Source organism: Rana temporaria, chromosome 2 (genome assembly GCF_905171775.1).
Source record: "Rana temporaria chromosome 2, aRanTem1.1, whole genome shotgun sequence".
In the NCBI taxonomy this organism is placed as follows: Eukaryota; Metazoa; Chordata; class Amphibia; order Anura; family Ranidae; genus Rana; species Rana temporaria.
The window spans coordinates 12584380-12601633 of NC_053490.1; the positions used below are offsets into that span (position 1 = coordinate 12584380).

The 17254-nt window shown below is 46.6% G+C and overlaps 2 protein-coding genes across 2 annotated transcripts; both read left to right on the forward strand.

Annotated features, from left to right (window-relative positions):
* Positions 1 to 630: 630 nt before the first annotated feature.
* LOC120928156 (olfactory receptor 6B1-like) lies at positions 631 to 3692 on the forward strand. The gene is made up of 2 exons (XM_040339267.1): positions 631 to 778; positions 2660 to 3692. The coding sequence occupies exons 1-2, from the start codon at positions 631 to 633 to the stop codon at positions 3595 to 3597; spliced, it is 1086 nt and encodes a 361-aa protein (XP_040195201.1). The 3' UTR covers positions 3598 to 3692.
* A 10314-nt stretch (positions 3693 to 14006) lies between these two features.
* LOC120928474 (putative olfactory receptor 56B2) lies at positions 14007 to 15040 on the forward strand. The gene has a single exon (XM_040339570.1). The coding sequence runs from the start codon at positions 14010 to 14012 to the stop codon at positions 14973 to 14975; it is 966 nt and encodes a 321-aa protein (XP_040195504.1). The 5' UTR covers positions 14007 to 14009; the 3' UTR covers positions 14976 to 15040.
* The last annotated feature ends 2214 nt before the right edge of the window (positions 15041 to 17254 follow it).

Here is a 17254-nt window from a genome sequence, read left to right on the forward strand (position 1 = left end):
AGAGAAAAATGAGCAGAGAGGAGATCAGGAAAGGGTGGAAGTAGTGTAGAATGGCAACAGATAAGAACATGCATGGGTGGAAGTAGAGGATAATGTCCATGCAGGAGAGACATCATGGGTGGGAATAGAGAAAAATGGGCAGAGAGGAGATCGGGAAAGGGTGGAAGTAGTGTAGAATGGCAACAGATAAGAACATGCATGAGTGGAAGTAGAGGATATTGTCCATGCAGGAGAGATATGGGTGGGAATAGAGAAAAATGAGCAGAGAGGAGATCAGGAAAGGGTGGAAGTAGTGTAGAATGGCAACAGATAAGAACATCCATGGGTGGAAGTAGAGGATAATGTCCATGCATGAGAGAAATAATGGGTGGAAGTAAAGAAGAATAGCCATAGAGGAGATCAAGCATGGGTAGAAGTAGAGAAGAATGGAAACAGATGAGAACCTACATGGGTGGGAGTGGAGGATAATGTCCATGCATGCGAGAAATAATGGGTGGAAGTAGAGGATAATGTCCATGCAGGAGAGATATCATGGGTGGGAGTGGAGAAAGTGGGCAGAGCCACATAGGAGATCAGGCATTGTTGGAAGTAGAGTAGAATGACTACATATAAGAACATGCATGGGTGGGAATGGAGGATAATGTCCAATCTGGAGAGATAACATGGGTGGAAGTGAAGGAAAATGGGCAAAGAAGAGATAAGGCATGGGTCGGAGTGAAAGAGAATGATCGAGGGAGAAAACATACATGGGTCGGAGTAAAGGAGAATGTACAAGCAGGTAAGCAGACATAAGTTGGAGAAAAATGTTCAGAGAAGGGAGCAGGCATGGATAGGTGTGGAGGAGAATAGCCAAAGAAGAGAGTGGGCATGGGTAATAGTGGAGTAGAATGGTCAGAGTAGAGAATGGGCAAAGGTAGAAGAAAATGGCTCAAGAGCAGAGCAAGGATAAATGGAAGTAGAGGAAAAATGTCAAAGTGGAGAGTGGACATGGGTGAAGTGGAGGGAAATGGCCAAGCAAGAGAGCAGGTGTGGATGGAAGAAGAGAAGAATGGTAACAGATGAGAGGAGAGCAGGCATGAATGGAAGTGCGTAGGAATCATAAAGTAGATTTGCAAAATCACCACCATTTTAGGCAACAAATTAAAAAACTAAAATTAAATAAATGATTACAAAGAGAACGTGCAAACACATTGTTTTTAAATCCTACAGGAGAAAATCACGACGTAGTTATACGTACAATACATTTGATCCTTAATTTAATTAATTATTATAACATATCATCTTTAACCAATGATTTTGTCATAACTTAACCACTTAAGACCCGGACCTTTAGGCAGCTAAAGGACCCGGCCAGGTTTTGCGATTCGGCACTGCGTCGCTTTAACAGACAATTGCGCGGTCGTGCGACGTGGCTCCCAAACAAAATTGGCGTCCTTTTTTTCCCCACAAATAGAGCTTTCTTTTGGTGGTATTTGATCACCTCTGCGGTTTTTATTTTTTGCGCTATAAACAAAAATAGAGTGACAATTTTGAAAAAAATTCAATATTTTTTACTTTTTGCTATAATAAATATCCCCCAAAAATATATAAAAAAAAAATTTTTCCTCAGTTTAGGCCGATACGTATTCTTCTACCTATTTTTGGTAAAAAAAAAATCGCAATAAGCGTTTATCGGTTGGTTTGCGCAAAATTTATAGCGTTTACAAAATAGAGGATAGTTTTATTGCATTTTTATTAATTTTTTTTTTTACTACTAATGGCGGCGATCAGCAATTTTTTTTGTGACTGCTACATTATGGCGGACACTTTTTTTGACACATTTTTGGGACCAAAATGAAAATGACAATTGCAGTTTGGGAGTTAACCACAACGGGGCGCTGATGGGGTTATGTATGACCTCATGTGTGTTTACAACTGTAGGGGGGTGTGGCTGTAGGTGTGATGTCATTGATTGTGTATCCCTATAAAAGGGATCACACGATCGATGACGGAGCCACAGTGAAGAACGGGGAAGCTGTTCCCGTTCTTCAGCTCCGGGGACCGATCGTGGGACTCCAGCGGCGATCGGGTCCGCGGGTCCCGCAGTCCCGGAGCTTCGGACCGGGTCGCGGGCGCGCGCCCGCGACCCACGGCTGGGTACTAGCACAGGACGTACCTGTACGTGCATGTGCCCAGCCGTGCCATTCTGCCGACGTAAATGTGCAGGAGGCGGTCCTTAAGTGGTTAAAGGAGTTGCAAAGGGAAAAAATGTTTTTGCTGAAATGACTGTTTACAGGGTATAGAGACATAATAGTTAACTGATTCCTTTTAAAATTGATTAAAAATAGTTAAAAATCAATCATATAATGTACCTCTAGTTTCGTTTTTGCATCTAGTTTCGTTTTTGCATATAGTTTTTGCATGTTATCCTGCCTCTGTGCTATACAGAGCCATAGAGCAGTGATGGTTTGGAAAATGAAACTAGAATCTCCCAGTACTGTGGTCATCAGGAAACAGATAACCAGGAAGTGTCCAGAACAGAGCAGAATTACAGCAACATCAGAGCAAAAACGAACAATGAGGACATGAAACCAGTACTGCAGTAAGGTAAAGGAAGCTATTTAGTTCAAAAAAAAATTTCCTTTAGTGACCCTTTAATTTTTTACTTTGTGTCCCACAGATAGCATGGGGAATGAATCTGAGGTCTTTCAATTCATCCTCATTGGTTTCCCAGGTCTCCCGGAAAAGTTTTATGCCATAGTGGCTTCAGTAATAATCTGTGTCTACAGCCTATCTCTGTGTGCAAATATCACGGTGATAATGATAATCCTCCTGAAGGCCCATCTACACCAGCCCATGTATATCATTATCCTAAACCTGGCTGTTTCTGACCTCATTTTTGACACATCGACCATGCCGAATATTATCGTCAGATATTTTTCTGGAGACGGGACTTTATCTTTTACTGCCTGTTGTTTTCAGATGGGGATGGTCCATTCCTTGAACTGTGTCGATTCCTTAACCATTATGCTGATGGCCTTTGATCGGTATGTTGCCATCTGCAAGCCTCTTAGATATCACTCTATAATTACCAATAAAGTGGCCATGGCATTGTGTTGCCTGGTCTGGCTTGCTGGTTCCTCTGTTGGATTATTTGTCATGAGTTGGGTTCTTCCTCTTCCATTTTGCGGACCAAACAGAATCCGGTTGTTTTACTGCTCGATGTCTCTTGTCGCTGTTCTGTCATGTACGGATACTTCGATGATCAGAAGGAATGGATTTTATGCTGGCATAATCATGCACGTAGGTCCTTTAACCTTCATTTTAATTTCATACATTGTCATCATTGCAAGTATTTATCTGACATCCCGATCAGAAAACTGGCAGAAGCTCTACAACACCTGCATCGCGCACTGGTTTGTCATCACCCTCTTCTACTTACCTCGGGTCATCGATTACGGCATCCAGGCTCAGATACTTTCCAACACCGATGTCTTTGTGTTGCTTAATTGCCTGTACACCTATGTACCCCACTTCAGCAGCCCCATCATTTTTTGTCTTCGGACCCAAGAAATAAGAAGGACCTTGAGAAAAATTCTAGGTGAAAGACTGAGGTAGAGTCATTGCTCTGTTGTGACTGTCCATGTCATCTATTCCCATTTACTGGCCTCCAACCAAAGACTCTTTCCAAACTGTCTATACAAACACTAACATCATTAATGACAATTTGTTGTTTTATTTTTTTTATTTTTAGGTATTCAGTATATATATTTAAAACAAATATTAAATATTTAAAAAAGATCAGCCTGATCTGTATAATGTTATAATTCATTCATGTAAATTCATGTTATAAAGTCTTTAAAAAGACCCATATTCTTTTCCCTTTACAAATCCAGGCTCTGCTTCCTGCATTGTAGTGCTATACAATGGTGGGACTCAGGGGTGGACTGACCATTCGGGCACTCAGGCACTGCTGGAGGGCCCCATGCCACTAAGGGGCCCCATCAGGGTTGCCAGCCTCAGTAAAACCAGGGACACTATTTAAAAATGTGTGTTTTTTTTCAACTGTCAGTGAAATGTCCCTTACCAACATCCTTTTGGTCTAAGGCTGCATTCACACCTCCGCGACAAGATACGCTGCATACGCGGCGTATTTTTCCGCGAGTGTGTAACTTTTTATTTTTTTTAACAAAGCCTTCCCATTGCTTTGTATGGCCGAACGCCAATGCCGCCTGAAAAAAAGGGTCCGGGGACTTTTTTTTCGGTACTGCGACATTATGGCAGACACTTCGGACACTTTTGACACATTTTTGGGACCATTGGCATATAGCGATCAGTGCTATAAAACTGCATTGGATTACTATAAAAATGCCACTGGCAGTGAAGGGGTTAACACTAGGGGGGCGGGGAAGGGGTTAAGTATGTTCCCTGGGTGTGTTCTAACTGTAGGCCTCACTAGGGGAAATGACTGATCGCTGTTCATACATTGTATGAACAGACGGTCAGGCATTTCTCCCCCTGACAGGACCGGGAGCTGTGTGTTTACACACACAGCTCCCGGTCCCCGCTCTGTAACGAGCAATCGTGGGTGCCCGGCGGCGATCGCGTCCGCCGTGCACCCGCACGGGAGTCACGGATGAGCGGGGGGGCTCTCGCACGCGCCTCCGGCGGCGCGGGCGCCCCTAGTGGCCGCAGAGAGACCCAACGTTATTGTACGGGCTCTCGCGCAGGGGAGCCGACCTGCCGCCGTAGCACTGCGGCGGCAGGTCGGGAAGTAGTTAAAAACATATTAAATAAAGGGCAATAGCCAGTGCATCCCAATGTGAAATACATTTAAAAGAGCTAATAAAAGTCCTGGGTGGTCTAACTCCAATGTAAAAATGCATATAAAAGCAAAGGAGAAGGCCTTCAAAAAATACAAGCCTGAGGAATCATCATCAGCATTCCAACTTTGCAAAGAATGCAACAAGAAATGTAAAGGTGCAATCAGGGCGGCTAAGATAGAACACAAAAGGCATAAAGCGGAGGAAAGTAAAAGAAAAAACAAGAAATTCTTTAAGTACATAAATAGGAAGAAAGGGAGGTCAGATCAAAGAATGATGAATGGAATCTGGTTACTAAGGATGGAGAGATGGCGAAGGTATTGAATTTACTCTTCTTCTCAGTCTTCACAAGGCAATAGGGGTCTCTGAGCCATAGTCAGGTCAGAACTAAATAGCTGAACACACAGCTGTGTAATTAGTGCGTCTTTCTCTCCAAAATCTGGCGTAAACCAGCAACCTTTCACGTAGCACAGAGTCCCACCACCACATATCCTCCCCCCCCTGTTTCGAACCAGAGGGAGGAACACATAGACCCATCATCACAAATGGGACACCTCTGTGCCAGCCATTGGCTGCGTAGGCCCATTTTTTCCGGGTATGTTTCCACCAGCACTTCACCGTGGTGCCTCTGTGCCAACTATCAGCAGCAGGAATCCTAATCTGCCCAACCTTTTCTCTAAAGGGGCACTCCACCCACATCTTCTTCCGGGTGTGCTTCTACCAGCATTTCTTCCTAAACTGTGGGCTCCCACTAATCTCTCTATCCCTTCTACCTTCTGGCCTCAGGATCCTTCTTTTTTCTCCCACAGACCTACTCTCCCGGGACTGTTGGGGACCCACTTCCATGAAATCTGTCAGGGACTGACCGCTCTCACTACCTGACGCAACATTAACCAACAACATTTGTTTCTCAGGTTCAATAACCCCTGTGTGGTTATCTTTGGCAACCAAACCATCTGAGATCAACATCACATCCTTCTGTTTAACCTCAATAGCAAGGTTTTTCAGTGAGTACGCCAGTCCAGAACTGAATTTTTAAGGGCCTGGTAGCCCACTTTTATTTAAAAGCACAAAAAGTTTGCAAATACATCAGTAGCCCTCACAGAGGGTTCCACCATTACTGTATCTTGCATACTCAACACTTTAGCCTCCTGGCTTTCATTCTTGCCATCCGGCTGTTTCATGCCTTTAGCCTAGGCCTTAGGTCTGTTCCTCAGAACAAACAGAGTTTCCTAGAGTTAAGCTCACTCCTCGCTTACTCCTGGTCAGGGCCTTGCTGCTCAATCACCAATGACATCTGCCTCCTGCAGACATACATGCTCTGGCTGCACCCATGCAACATCTCTGACTCCTCTCAGAGGGGTGGGAGTCCACATGACTCCCAGGAACAGACTTCCTGTCTGTTGGGTGGGGCCTTGAGCCATAGTCAGGTCAGAACTAAATAGCTCAACACACAGCTGTGCAATCAATGTGTCTTTCTCTCCAAAATCTGGCATAAACCAGCAATCTTTCATGTAGCACAGGGTCCCACCACCACAGTATGTATACTGTGTATGTATACTGTATGTGTGTGTGTATATATACTGTGGCCCCATAATCTATGGCCTGGGGGCCCCACAATCACCTATTGCCCGAGGGCCCCATAATCTCCTATTACCCTGGGCCCCATGAGTTGTCAGTCCACCCCTGGTTATACTTACCTCCACTGTGCAGCTCGTTTTGCACAGAGTGGCCCCGAACCTAGTCTTCTGGGGTCCCTCGGCGGCTGTCTCGGCTCCCCCCGCAAGAAATTTCCACCTTTATGCGAGCTCTCTTGCATGGTGTAAAGTTATTGCGGGTGTGCTCCCGTGATACAGCCGGCGGCTATAGCCGCTCATTGTGTTACTCGGCCCCGCCCCTGGCGGGGCGCGTCATTGGATATGATTGACAGCAGCGCGAGCCAATGGCTGCGCTGCTATCAATATCCAATGACGAGCTAACTAGGGTGACCACATGTCTCGGATTGCCCGGGACAGTCCCGCATTTTGCAGGTCTGTCCCGGGCACCTTCATTCCAGGACAATACAGTGTCCCCGAATGAAACTGACACAGTCACCCCCCCAAGCCAAACTAATGCCCCCAAAAAAGGCCGCCACATCACCGCTTTACTCATTGGCAGTACTTATCCTGGCTGGGAATGCCTGGAGGAGCACAGTCCCCGCCTCCTGCTTGTGATTGGAGAAATCATAAATCCCGCCTCTTGTGTCCAATCACTGTGCTGTGATTTGTTACAGCACAAGCTGATATTTGGGAAGGTCCCTGAATGGTAGTTTGGAAATGTGGTCACCCTAGAGCTGACTCAAGCTGGGGGAAACCGTCACGGGAACGAGCCCACAAAGTTTCGGTCATTGCCAGGTTTTTTTTCACGGTGAAAAAAACAAAACCTTTACAACCCCTTTAAGGCAGTGTAGCACCCTCTACTTAGGTAGGTGCTAGAGTTAGGAATTGTTGTGACTGCAGGTAAATTTAGGCAGGCCTAGCTTGAAGCTGATCTGTAGAAATATTCGGTAAACGTCTCTTTTTGGTAAAATGAAACAGACACATGGGGCTAGATTCACATAGATCAGCGGATCTTTAGATCCGCGTGACCTATGTGATTTAAGATACGCCGCTGCAAGTTTGAGAGGCAAGTGGGTAATTCACAAAACACTTACCTCAAAACTTGCGGCGGCGGATCGTAAATCCCCCGGCGGAATTCAAATTCCGCGGCTAGGGGGAGTGTACTATTTAAATCAGGCGCGTAACCGCGCCGATTTAAATGCGCATGCGCCGGCCGCAAATTTTCCCTGCGTGCATTGCTCCCAATGACGTCGCTAGGACGTCATTGGTTTCGGCGTGAGCGTAACTTGCGTCCAGCGCGTTTGAGAATCGGCCTACGCAAACGACGTAAAAAAAACGACGGCTATACTTAACATTGGCTGCGCCTCATAGAAGCAGGGGTAAGTATACGCCGGGAAAACGCTTACGTAAACGTCATAACAACACTGCATCGGGCCCGCGTACGTTTGTGAATTGGCGTATCTTGCTGATTTACATATTTCTCAGCGTAAATCAGCGAGAACGCCCCCAGCGGCCATTTTTAAATTGCAGTTAAGATCCGACGGTGTAACACAGTTACACCTGTCGGATCTTAGGCATATCAATGCGTAACTGGCGCATAGATACGACGGGCCTAAGTCAGAGATACGACGGTGTATCAGGAGATACACCGTCGTATCTCTTTGTGAATCTGGCCCATTATATCCATAGAGGAGATCTTCATTACTAGGACTGGAAGTCCCTCCAGAACAGAAAAGTTGAGATGAATATAATTAGCAATTAGAATTGGCTGCGTTGGGAAATCACCGGGGAGGGCTGTTTTGTTCTCGGCACATCTATAAAATCCCGGACAGTCGGCACTTCACCCGTGAGAGGAGCTCTGAGTGTCCTCGTCTGATGGCGGCGGTGTGAAGGGTGAGTAATATCCAGGGAACGGACCAATTCACCAGCTGAGGATACTTTCCACATAGCTAGGACCTTCCCGTGTAATAAGATTCTCCATTGTACAGCCAAAGAGCGAGGCAAACCTACAGTTTACTCATCAGATAGCGCAGGGGTCTCCAAACATTCTAAACAAAGGGCCGGTTTATTGTCCTTCAGACTCTTGGAGGGCCGGAATTTGGCCAGCGGGGGTGGAAATTTTCCTGGCATCAGTGGGACTAAACATCTGGTATTAGGGGGAGGAATAGTGCCCCATCGTTGGTATCATAGGAAGGCATAGTGCCCTATTAGTGGTGTTAGTGGGAGAAATGGTGCTTCACTGTCGATGTCAGATTGCAGAAAAGTGTCTCATATCAGTGGGAGAGATAGTGGCCCAAGGGCCAGATAAAGGCAAGCAAAGGGCCGCATCTGGCCCTCGGGCCGCAGTTTGGAGACTACTGAGATAGCGTGTCATTGCCAATTGTATTATCATTCCATACTAAACGTGCACACAACTGATTTCTATAATTACTGTATCTACTGAGCTACCAACATCATACAATATTCTGCTATAGAGTCAGAGTTAACCACTTCAATACCGGGCACTTGATCCCCCTTCCTTCCCAGACTAATTTTCAGCTTTCAGCTCTATCGCATTTTTAATGACAATAGCCCGGTCGTGCTACACTGTACATAAATGAAATTTTTATCATTTTGTTCACACAAATAGAGCTTTCTTTTGGTGGTATTTATTTACGAAACCAATTTTTATTTTTTGCCAAAAAACTGCGGAAATTTGGAAAAAAAAACGATTTATTTTCTTCTTTCTATTTTAAAAGAAATCCCCAAAAAAATAGAATTTTGTCATAATTTTAAGCCAAAATGTATTCTGCTACATGTCTTTGGTAAAAAGAAATCCCATTAAGTGTATAATAATTGGTTCGTGTGATCACGGACATATGTGCGCAGATGATTATGTACAGATGTGCGCAGGTGATCACGGACATATGTGTGCAGATGATCATTGGGACATGTGATTTTTACTGTTACATATGTGGGGGGGCAGGTGTTTTTACTGTGTGGGGATATGTGTGTGGGGACACTATTTTGGGGACTTGTGTGTGGGGACACTAGGCTGGTGATCAGTGTGTAAAAACCAGCTCATACTCACTGATCACCGGTCGGCTGCAAAGATCCGCTCTCCTCACTGACAACTTCTGTGTGAGGAGAGGAGAGCCGATCGCCTAGCAACCGGCTCTCTACATCACATGACAGCTGTGATTGGACACAGCCATCATGTGATTAGGAGGGTCAATCACAGAGCCCTCCTGCTGATGGGAGATGCGCCGTGCCCGGCTGACACGAGCGCATCGGGATCACGCCGCTGCATGGGCACGTTTGCACGATCCCTCTCCTTCTGAGGGACGTTCCTGAACGTCCACTCAGAAGGAGGAAGCGCCCACCCGGATGTATATGTACAGTGGCCGGGTGAGTAGTAGTTAACCACTTCAGCCCCGGACCATTTTGCTGGTCAATGACCAGGCCACTTTTTGCGATTCGGCACTGCAATTTTTGCGATTGGGACACCCCCCCCAGGCATGTTATTTAACCAAATATAAAAATTCCTTGGGAAAAACCAAAGGAAAACTCTGCGCTAATACGTGATGATTAAATGATAATAAGTGACAAAAGCAGCTAGTACCTATTGCTCATCCCCGACGACGTCTTACGACGAAACGTACGTAGGAGTGGCCAAAGCGTACCTCGTCATCGCTTGTGCGGAGAGAGCTATACACACTGAGCACAGCCACCAGGATTCGATTGTCAGCACGCGCTGGGATATATGACAGGCTGTTTTATATCTACTGAATTGTAAGTGCAATCCTTTTTCATTAAAAGACCTTTACATACAGTACTTCACCATGGAGCTATTTTTTGTTCTTTTTTCCTTGAACATTTGAACATATGAGCGTATCTTCCTCATTGTATCTGAAGTTTTGGAGCAGCTGATGATTCGATCTGTGTAACCTGCTGGTTTACAGTCCACTTGAGAGGACTTTAAAACATCTCTGGGCTCTAACTGACCGTTAAAAAACGGTCAGGGGATCTGGTAAGCAGATTGAAATACCATCACACGGGTGTTTTCTTTTGGTGGAAGATTAGGAATTTCGTTTGTTTCACCTTCACTTTTGGACTTTCTTTATTGATTTTCATCATTATTGCCATTACTAATTATATTCAAGTATTGATTGGTGGAGGATCAACAATTTTTTCTTTTTCACTCTCGGACATTATATGAATTTTTTATCAATATTTTCTGCCGTTTTTCAATCAAGCGACAGATTTTTCTGATTTATCATATTTTGTTTTATTTGGTTCATTCACTTTAAATTTCATTCACATTAGCGCTGTACCTTCTTTTGTATGTATGCTATTTAACCACTTCAGCCCCGGAAGAATTTACCCCCTTCCTGACCAGAGCACGTTTTGTAATTCGGCACTGTGTCACTTTAACTGACAATTGCGCGGTCGTGCGACGTGGCTCCGAAACAAAATTATCGTCCTTTTTTTCCCCACAAATAGAGCTTTCTTGTGGTGGTATTTGATCAACTCTGCGGTTTTTATTTTTTGCGCTATAAACAAAAATAGAGCGACAATTTTGAAAAAAAAATGACTATTTTTTACTTTTTGCTATAATAAATATCCCCCAAAAATATATATAAAAAAACTATTTTTTTCCTCAGTTTAGGCCGATACGTATTCTTCTACATATTTTTCGTTAAAAAAATCGCAATAAGCGTTTATTGATTGGTTTGCGCAAACGTTACAGCGTCTACAAAATAGGGGATAGATTTATGGCATTTTTATTAATAATTTTTTTTTAGCGGGCAATCAAGGGGTTAATTATGTTCCTTCATTGTGTTCTAACTGAAGGGGGGGTGGGACTGACTAGGGGAAATGATAGATCGCTGTTTAGGCTTTGTATGAACATACGATTGGTCATGTCTCCCCCTAAAAGAACTGGAAGCTGTGTTTTTACAAAAAATCCTCAAGCTCCACTTTACCCACTTCCCGCCCAAGGACGTCATATGACGTCCTGGACTTTCAGGGGGATATCTGAATGATGGGGGCAGCTACAGGCATCATTCAGATATCACTATTTTCAGCCGGCGATGCTGCGCACCATAAGAACAATCATAGCGGCAGTTCCCCTGCTTGATCTTTCTTATAGGTGACGGGAGGGGATAAACTCCCCCCTCCTGCCACCATCCGGTGCTTCTCTGGGCTCTCCCGTGCCATCGGAGACCCGGAAAAATGATTGGCAGGCGCCGGATGAAAAGCATAGAGATTTCTGGTGACCAGATGATCACCAGTCATCTCTATGACCATCGGAGGCCCGGATGCGACATTATGACGTCACGCCTGGGTACCCAGAAGTAAATAAAGCTGCAATCGCGGCTGTCAGCATGAGATCTGTGATTATTTTTTCCCCGATCTCAAGCTTTCCAGCTTGGAGAAGAGATGTGAGGTCTTATTGACCCCGCATCTCTCCATAAAGAGGACCTGTCACAATATATTCCTATTACAAAGGATGTTTACATTCCTTGTAATACAAATAAAAGTAATCAAAAAAGTGCAAAATAATAAATAAAAAAAACAAAAACATTATTTAAAACGCCTCTGTCCCCGGTAGCTCGCACTCAGAAGCAAAAACAAGTCCCGCCCACATATGTAAACGCTGTTCAAACCACACATGTGAGGTATCGGCGGGTGCGTTCGAGCGCGAGCAACAATTCTAGCATTAGACCTCCTCTGTAACTCTAAACTGATAACCTGTAAAAAAAAATAAGCGTCGCCTATGGAAGTACTAAAGTTTGGCGCCATTCCTTGACTGACATGTTGGGTATCTATTTACTCGGCGTAACATCATCTCTCACATTATACAAAAAAATTGGGCTAACTTTACTGTTTTGTTATTTTTGAATTCATGAAACCGTTTTGTTTCCCCATAAAAAGGCGTTTGAAAAATGATTCCACAAATACAGTGCAAGATAAAAAGTTGCAATGACCGCCACTTTATTCCCTAGGGTGTCTGCTAAAAAAACATATATAGGCCTGGATTCACAGACAGCGGCGCACATTTATGCCACCGTATACCTCCTGTACGCTACGCGGACGCAGCGCAGAGAGGCAAGCATGGAATTCACAAAGCACTTGCTCCCAAAACTGTGCTAGGTTTCCTAGGCGTAAGCCGGCGTAGGTGGAAGTGGGCGTGAGTCATGCAAATGAGACGTGACCCCATGCAAATGATGGGCCGAGCGCCAGACAGATACGTATTATGAACGGCGCATGCGCCGTCCCGTGGACGCATCCCAGTGCGCATGCTCACAAATACGTCGGAATAACTGCCTAAGATACACCGGATCACTGCCTACGGCGTGAACGTAACCTACGCCTAGTCATATTCACGTCCAACGTAAACTACGTAAAATACGTCGGCTTGTGTTCCCTGGTGCAGACCTTTGCATGTCTGCTGCTGAGTTACACCTCCTTTATGGGGCTTAACTTTACGCCGGACGACTACATCGCGTAGCCTGCGTCGGGCGCATGTATAATCGTGAATCGCCGTACCTCCCTCATTTTCATATTTGAATAGAAAATCAATGGGAGCGCCAAATGCGTCCAGCGTAAATATGCGCCCACTCTACGCCGGCGTAGGCAAGTTACGCCAGTGGAATATAGCCTGTTTTTAGGGGTATCTTATTTTTGTGGGCCCGGCGCACAGATACGACGGCGCATAGTTGCACTTACGCGGCGTATCTTGAGATACGTTGGCGCAAGTGCTTTGTGAATCCGGGCCATAGTGTTTGGGGGTTCTGAGTATTTTTCTCGCAAAAAAATTATGATTTTTGCATGTAGGAGAGGAGTGCCAGAATAGGCCCGGTATTAAGGTGGTTAAAGATAGATACTTTTAGCCGGATTCAGGTACAGTTACAACGGCGTATCAGTAGATACGCCGTCGTAACTCTGAATCCGCACGGTCGTAACATTAAGCATATGCTCAAACTGTGATACGCTTAAATGTTGCCGAGATACGACCTCCTACGCCGTCGTATCTTAGCTGCCTATTTACGCTGGCCGCTAGGGGCGTGTATGCTGATTTACGCCTAGAATATGTAAATCAGCTAGATACGCCTATTCACGAACGTACGCCCGGCCGTCGCAGTAAAGATACGCCGTTTACGTAAGGTGTAAGGCGTTTTCAGGCGTAAAGATAAACCACCAAAAAGATGGAGCAGCCAATGTTAGTATGGACGTCGGAACCGCGTCAAATTTTTCACGTTTTACTTGCGTAAGTCGTCTGTGAATGGGGCTGGGCGTAATTTACGTTCACGTCGAAACCAATGAGTCTTTGCGGCGTAATTTGGAGCATGCGCACTGGGATACGTCCACGGACGGCGCATGCGCCGCTAGTAAAAATTAGTAAGAATTAGGCGGGCTTACGCCGGCCCAGTTACACTACGCCACCATAAGTTAGAGCGCAACTTCTTTGTGAATACAGGACCTGCTGCTCTAACTTACGGCGGCGTAGTGTATCTGAGATACGCTACGCCCGCCTAAATCTCTCTGAATCCAGCTATATAACTTTTGTAATTGTCCTTTTTACTGATTCTCGTTTTATTTTAACAGAAAATTTCCCACATTGCCAATGGCCAACCAGTCTGAAACATACCGTTTTGTCCTGGTTGGGTTCCCAGGCCTTCCTGAGGAATTCAACACCGTCATCTCCATTCCCTTCCTCCTACTCTATAGTGTGTCACTATGTGCCAATGGAATGGTCATTGTCCTGGTTGTCTCCAAGCAGAACCTTCACCAGCCAATGTACATCATCATCGCTAGCCTGTCCATCTCTGACCTTCTCTTCGACACAGCCATATTGCCGAAAGTGATCTCCAAGTACTGGTATGGGGCTGACTCCATGTCCTACCACGAGTGCTTCCTACAGATGACCATCATCCACACCTGCAACCCTCTGGACTCGCTCATCATCATGCTGATGGCCATTGATCGTTACGTTGCCATCTGTAAGCCACTGAGATACCATGCCATTATCAGCAACCGAGTCATCATAGCCTCCTGCCTCATGTTATATTTCATGGCGTTTGTGATTGGACTTTGCGTCATGTCGTTGGCCAACCAGCTTCCCTACTACGCCATCAACAAAATTAAAAATCTCTTCTGTGCCATCGGAACCACGGCAGTCACGTCTCGCATTAACGTGGTGGCCATCTTGCTGAAAGCTTATTATATTGGTTTGGCCTGCCACTTAGGTCCGTTGTCCTTTATTGTGTTCTCGTACAGCATCATAATCACCAGTGTCTACTCATCGGGCCGGTCCAGGACCTGGGCCAAGGCGCTGTACACCTGCATCACACACTGGTTTGTCATCGCCGTATACAACGTACCGCGCCTGGTCGTCTACACCTACGAGCAGCTGCCGACCAAACCCCAACACGACATTTACGTCTTCCTGATCTGCCTTTACACGTTCGTGCCGCATTTGAGCAGCCCCATCATATTTTGTCTCAGAAACAAGGAAATCGAGAAAACTTTAACAAACATTTTTGGAAGGAGACATTCATTAAATGAGCACCAATCGAATTTTGTATTTTAGCATCATCAGAGTCAGGAGCAGGACAAGGTGATCTAGCATCTAGGGTGAAGATGGCAAACTACGTCCCCCCAAGATATATGAGCATTGTGCGTCAGAAAAAAGACCTTCCCCCAAAGAAATCAAGCAGTGCTCTGCATGCTAACCCAGGGCCATCTTAATGCAAGGGCACCCCTTGGTACTATCCAGGGGCCCCAGGTACACGGGGGGGCCCCACAATAACCTTGCATTACATCATACTTACCAACTCTCCCGGATTTGCTGGGACAGTCATGCTTTTTACTAAACTGTCCTGATATGGTCGTGTCCCGGGAAGCGTCCCAGAACCTATACTTTGCCCTTTTACCCCCCCTGTACTGCGCCCTTCTGCATCCCCCTGTACTGTGCCCTTCTGCATCCCCCTGTACTGCGCCCTTCTGCATCCCCCTGTACTGCGCCCTTCTGCATCCCCCTGTACTGTGCCCTTCTGCATTCCCCCTGTACTGTGCCCTTCTGCATCACCCTGTACTTTTCCCTCCTGCATCCCCCTGTACTGTGCCCTTCTGCATTCCCCCTGTACTGTGCCCTTCTGCATTCCCCCTGTACTGCACCCTTCTGCATCCCCCTGTACTGTGCCCTTCTGCATCCCCCTGTACTGTGCCCTTCTGCATTCCCCCAGTACTGCACCCTTCTGCATCCCCCCTGTACTGTGCCCTTCTGCATCCCCCCTGTACTGTGCCCTTCTGCATCCCCCTGTACTGCGCCCTTCTGCATCCCCCTGTACTGTGCCCTTCTGCATCCCCCTGTACTGTGCCCTTCTGCATTCCCCCTGTACTGCACCCTTCTGCATCCCCCCTGTACTGTGCCCTTCTGCATCCCCCCTGTACTGTGCCCTTTTGCATCCCCCTGTACTGTGCCCTTCTGCATTCCCCCTGTACTGCACCCTTCTGCATCCCCCTGTACTGTGCCCTTCTGCATCCCCCTGTACTGTGCCCTTCTGCATTCCCCCAGTACTGCACCCTTCTGCATCCCCCCTGTACTGTGCCCTTCTGCATCCCCCCTGTACTGTGCCCTTTTGCATCCCCCCTGTACTGTGCCCTTCTGCATCCCCCCTGTACTGTGCCCTTCTGCATCCCCCTGTACTGCGCCCTTCTGCATCCCCCTGTACTGTGCCCTTCTGCATTCCCCCTGTACTGCACCCTTCTGCATCCCCCCTGTACTGCGCCCTTCTGCATCCCCCCTGTACTGCGCCCTTCTGCATCCCCCCTGTACTGTGCCCTTCTGCATCCCCCTGTACTGTGCCCTTCTGCATTCCCCCTGTACTGCACCCTTCTGCATCCCCCCTGTACTGCGCCCTTCTGCATCCCCCCTGTACTGTGCCCTTCTGCATCCCCCTGTACTGTGCTCTTCTGTATCCCCCTTGTACTGTGCCCTTCTGCATCCCCCTGTACTGTGCCCTTCTGTATCCCCCCTGTACTGCGCCCTTCTGCATCCCCCCTGTACTGCGCCCTTCTGCATCCCCCCTGTACTGTGCCCTTCTGCATCCCCCTGTACTGTGCCCTTCTGCATTCCCCCTGTACTGCACCCTTCTGCATCCCCCCTGTACTGCGCCCTTCTGCATCCCCCTGTACTGTGCCCTTCTGCATCCCCCTGTACTGTGCTCTTCTGTATCCCCCTTGTACTGTGCCCTTCTGCATCCCCCTGTACTGTGCCCTTCTGTATCCCCCCTGTACTGTGCCCTTCTGCATCCCCCTGTACTGTGCCCTTCTGTATCCCCCTGTACTGTGCCCTTCTGCATCCCCCTGTACTGTGCCCTTCTGTATCCCCCCTGTACTGTGCCCTTCTGCATTCCCCCTGTACTGTTCCCTTTGTGTTGACTATTCTTTGATTTCTGGAATGTTTTCCTTTTGTAAAATCATTTTTTTTTTAAAGTACTAATGAATATATGCTTAATTCTATCAACTATGTATACATTATTTCTTGAAAGTAGGTGCGTAAATTGGGGCAAGCTGGTGGGGGCCCCAGTGCATTACTTTGCCCAGGGGCCCATGATGCTATTAAGACAGCCCTGTGCTAACCCCATAAGCATATACCCCTTTTGAAACCCAAATTCTCCCCAGAACAAGTCCCTCCATAAAAATTTCCCTTCCTAACACAACCCCCCCCCCCCCCAATCCCCCCTTCCAGCACAAGTCACACTATCCCCGCACAAATCCTTCCACACCCCCCAATTTTCCCATGAGCATGTATCCTCCCCCAAGCACAAATTCCCCCATAAAAGTTTCCCTTCCTAGCACAACCCC

Excerpts from the sequence above, each read along its gene's own strand:
- LOC120928156 (XM_040339267.1), top strand. The coding sequence starts at position 631 with ATGGAGGATAATGTCCAATCTGGAGAGATAACATGGGTGGAAGTGAAG. Across the intron at positions 779-2,659 it reads AAAGGAGAATGTACAAGCAG|ATAGCATGGGGAATGAATCT; the intron begins GTAAGCAGACAT and ends TGTGTCCCACAG.
- LOC120928474 (XM_040339570.1), top strand. The coding sequence starts at position 14,010 with ATGGCCAACCAGTCTGAAACATACCGTTTTGTCCTGGTTGGGTTCCCA.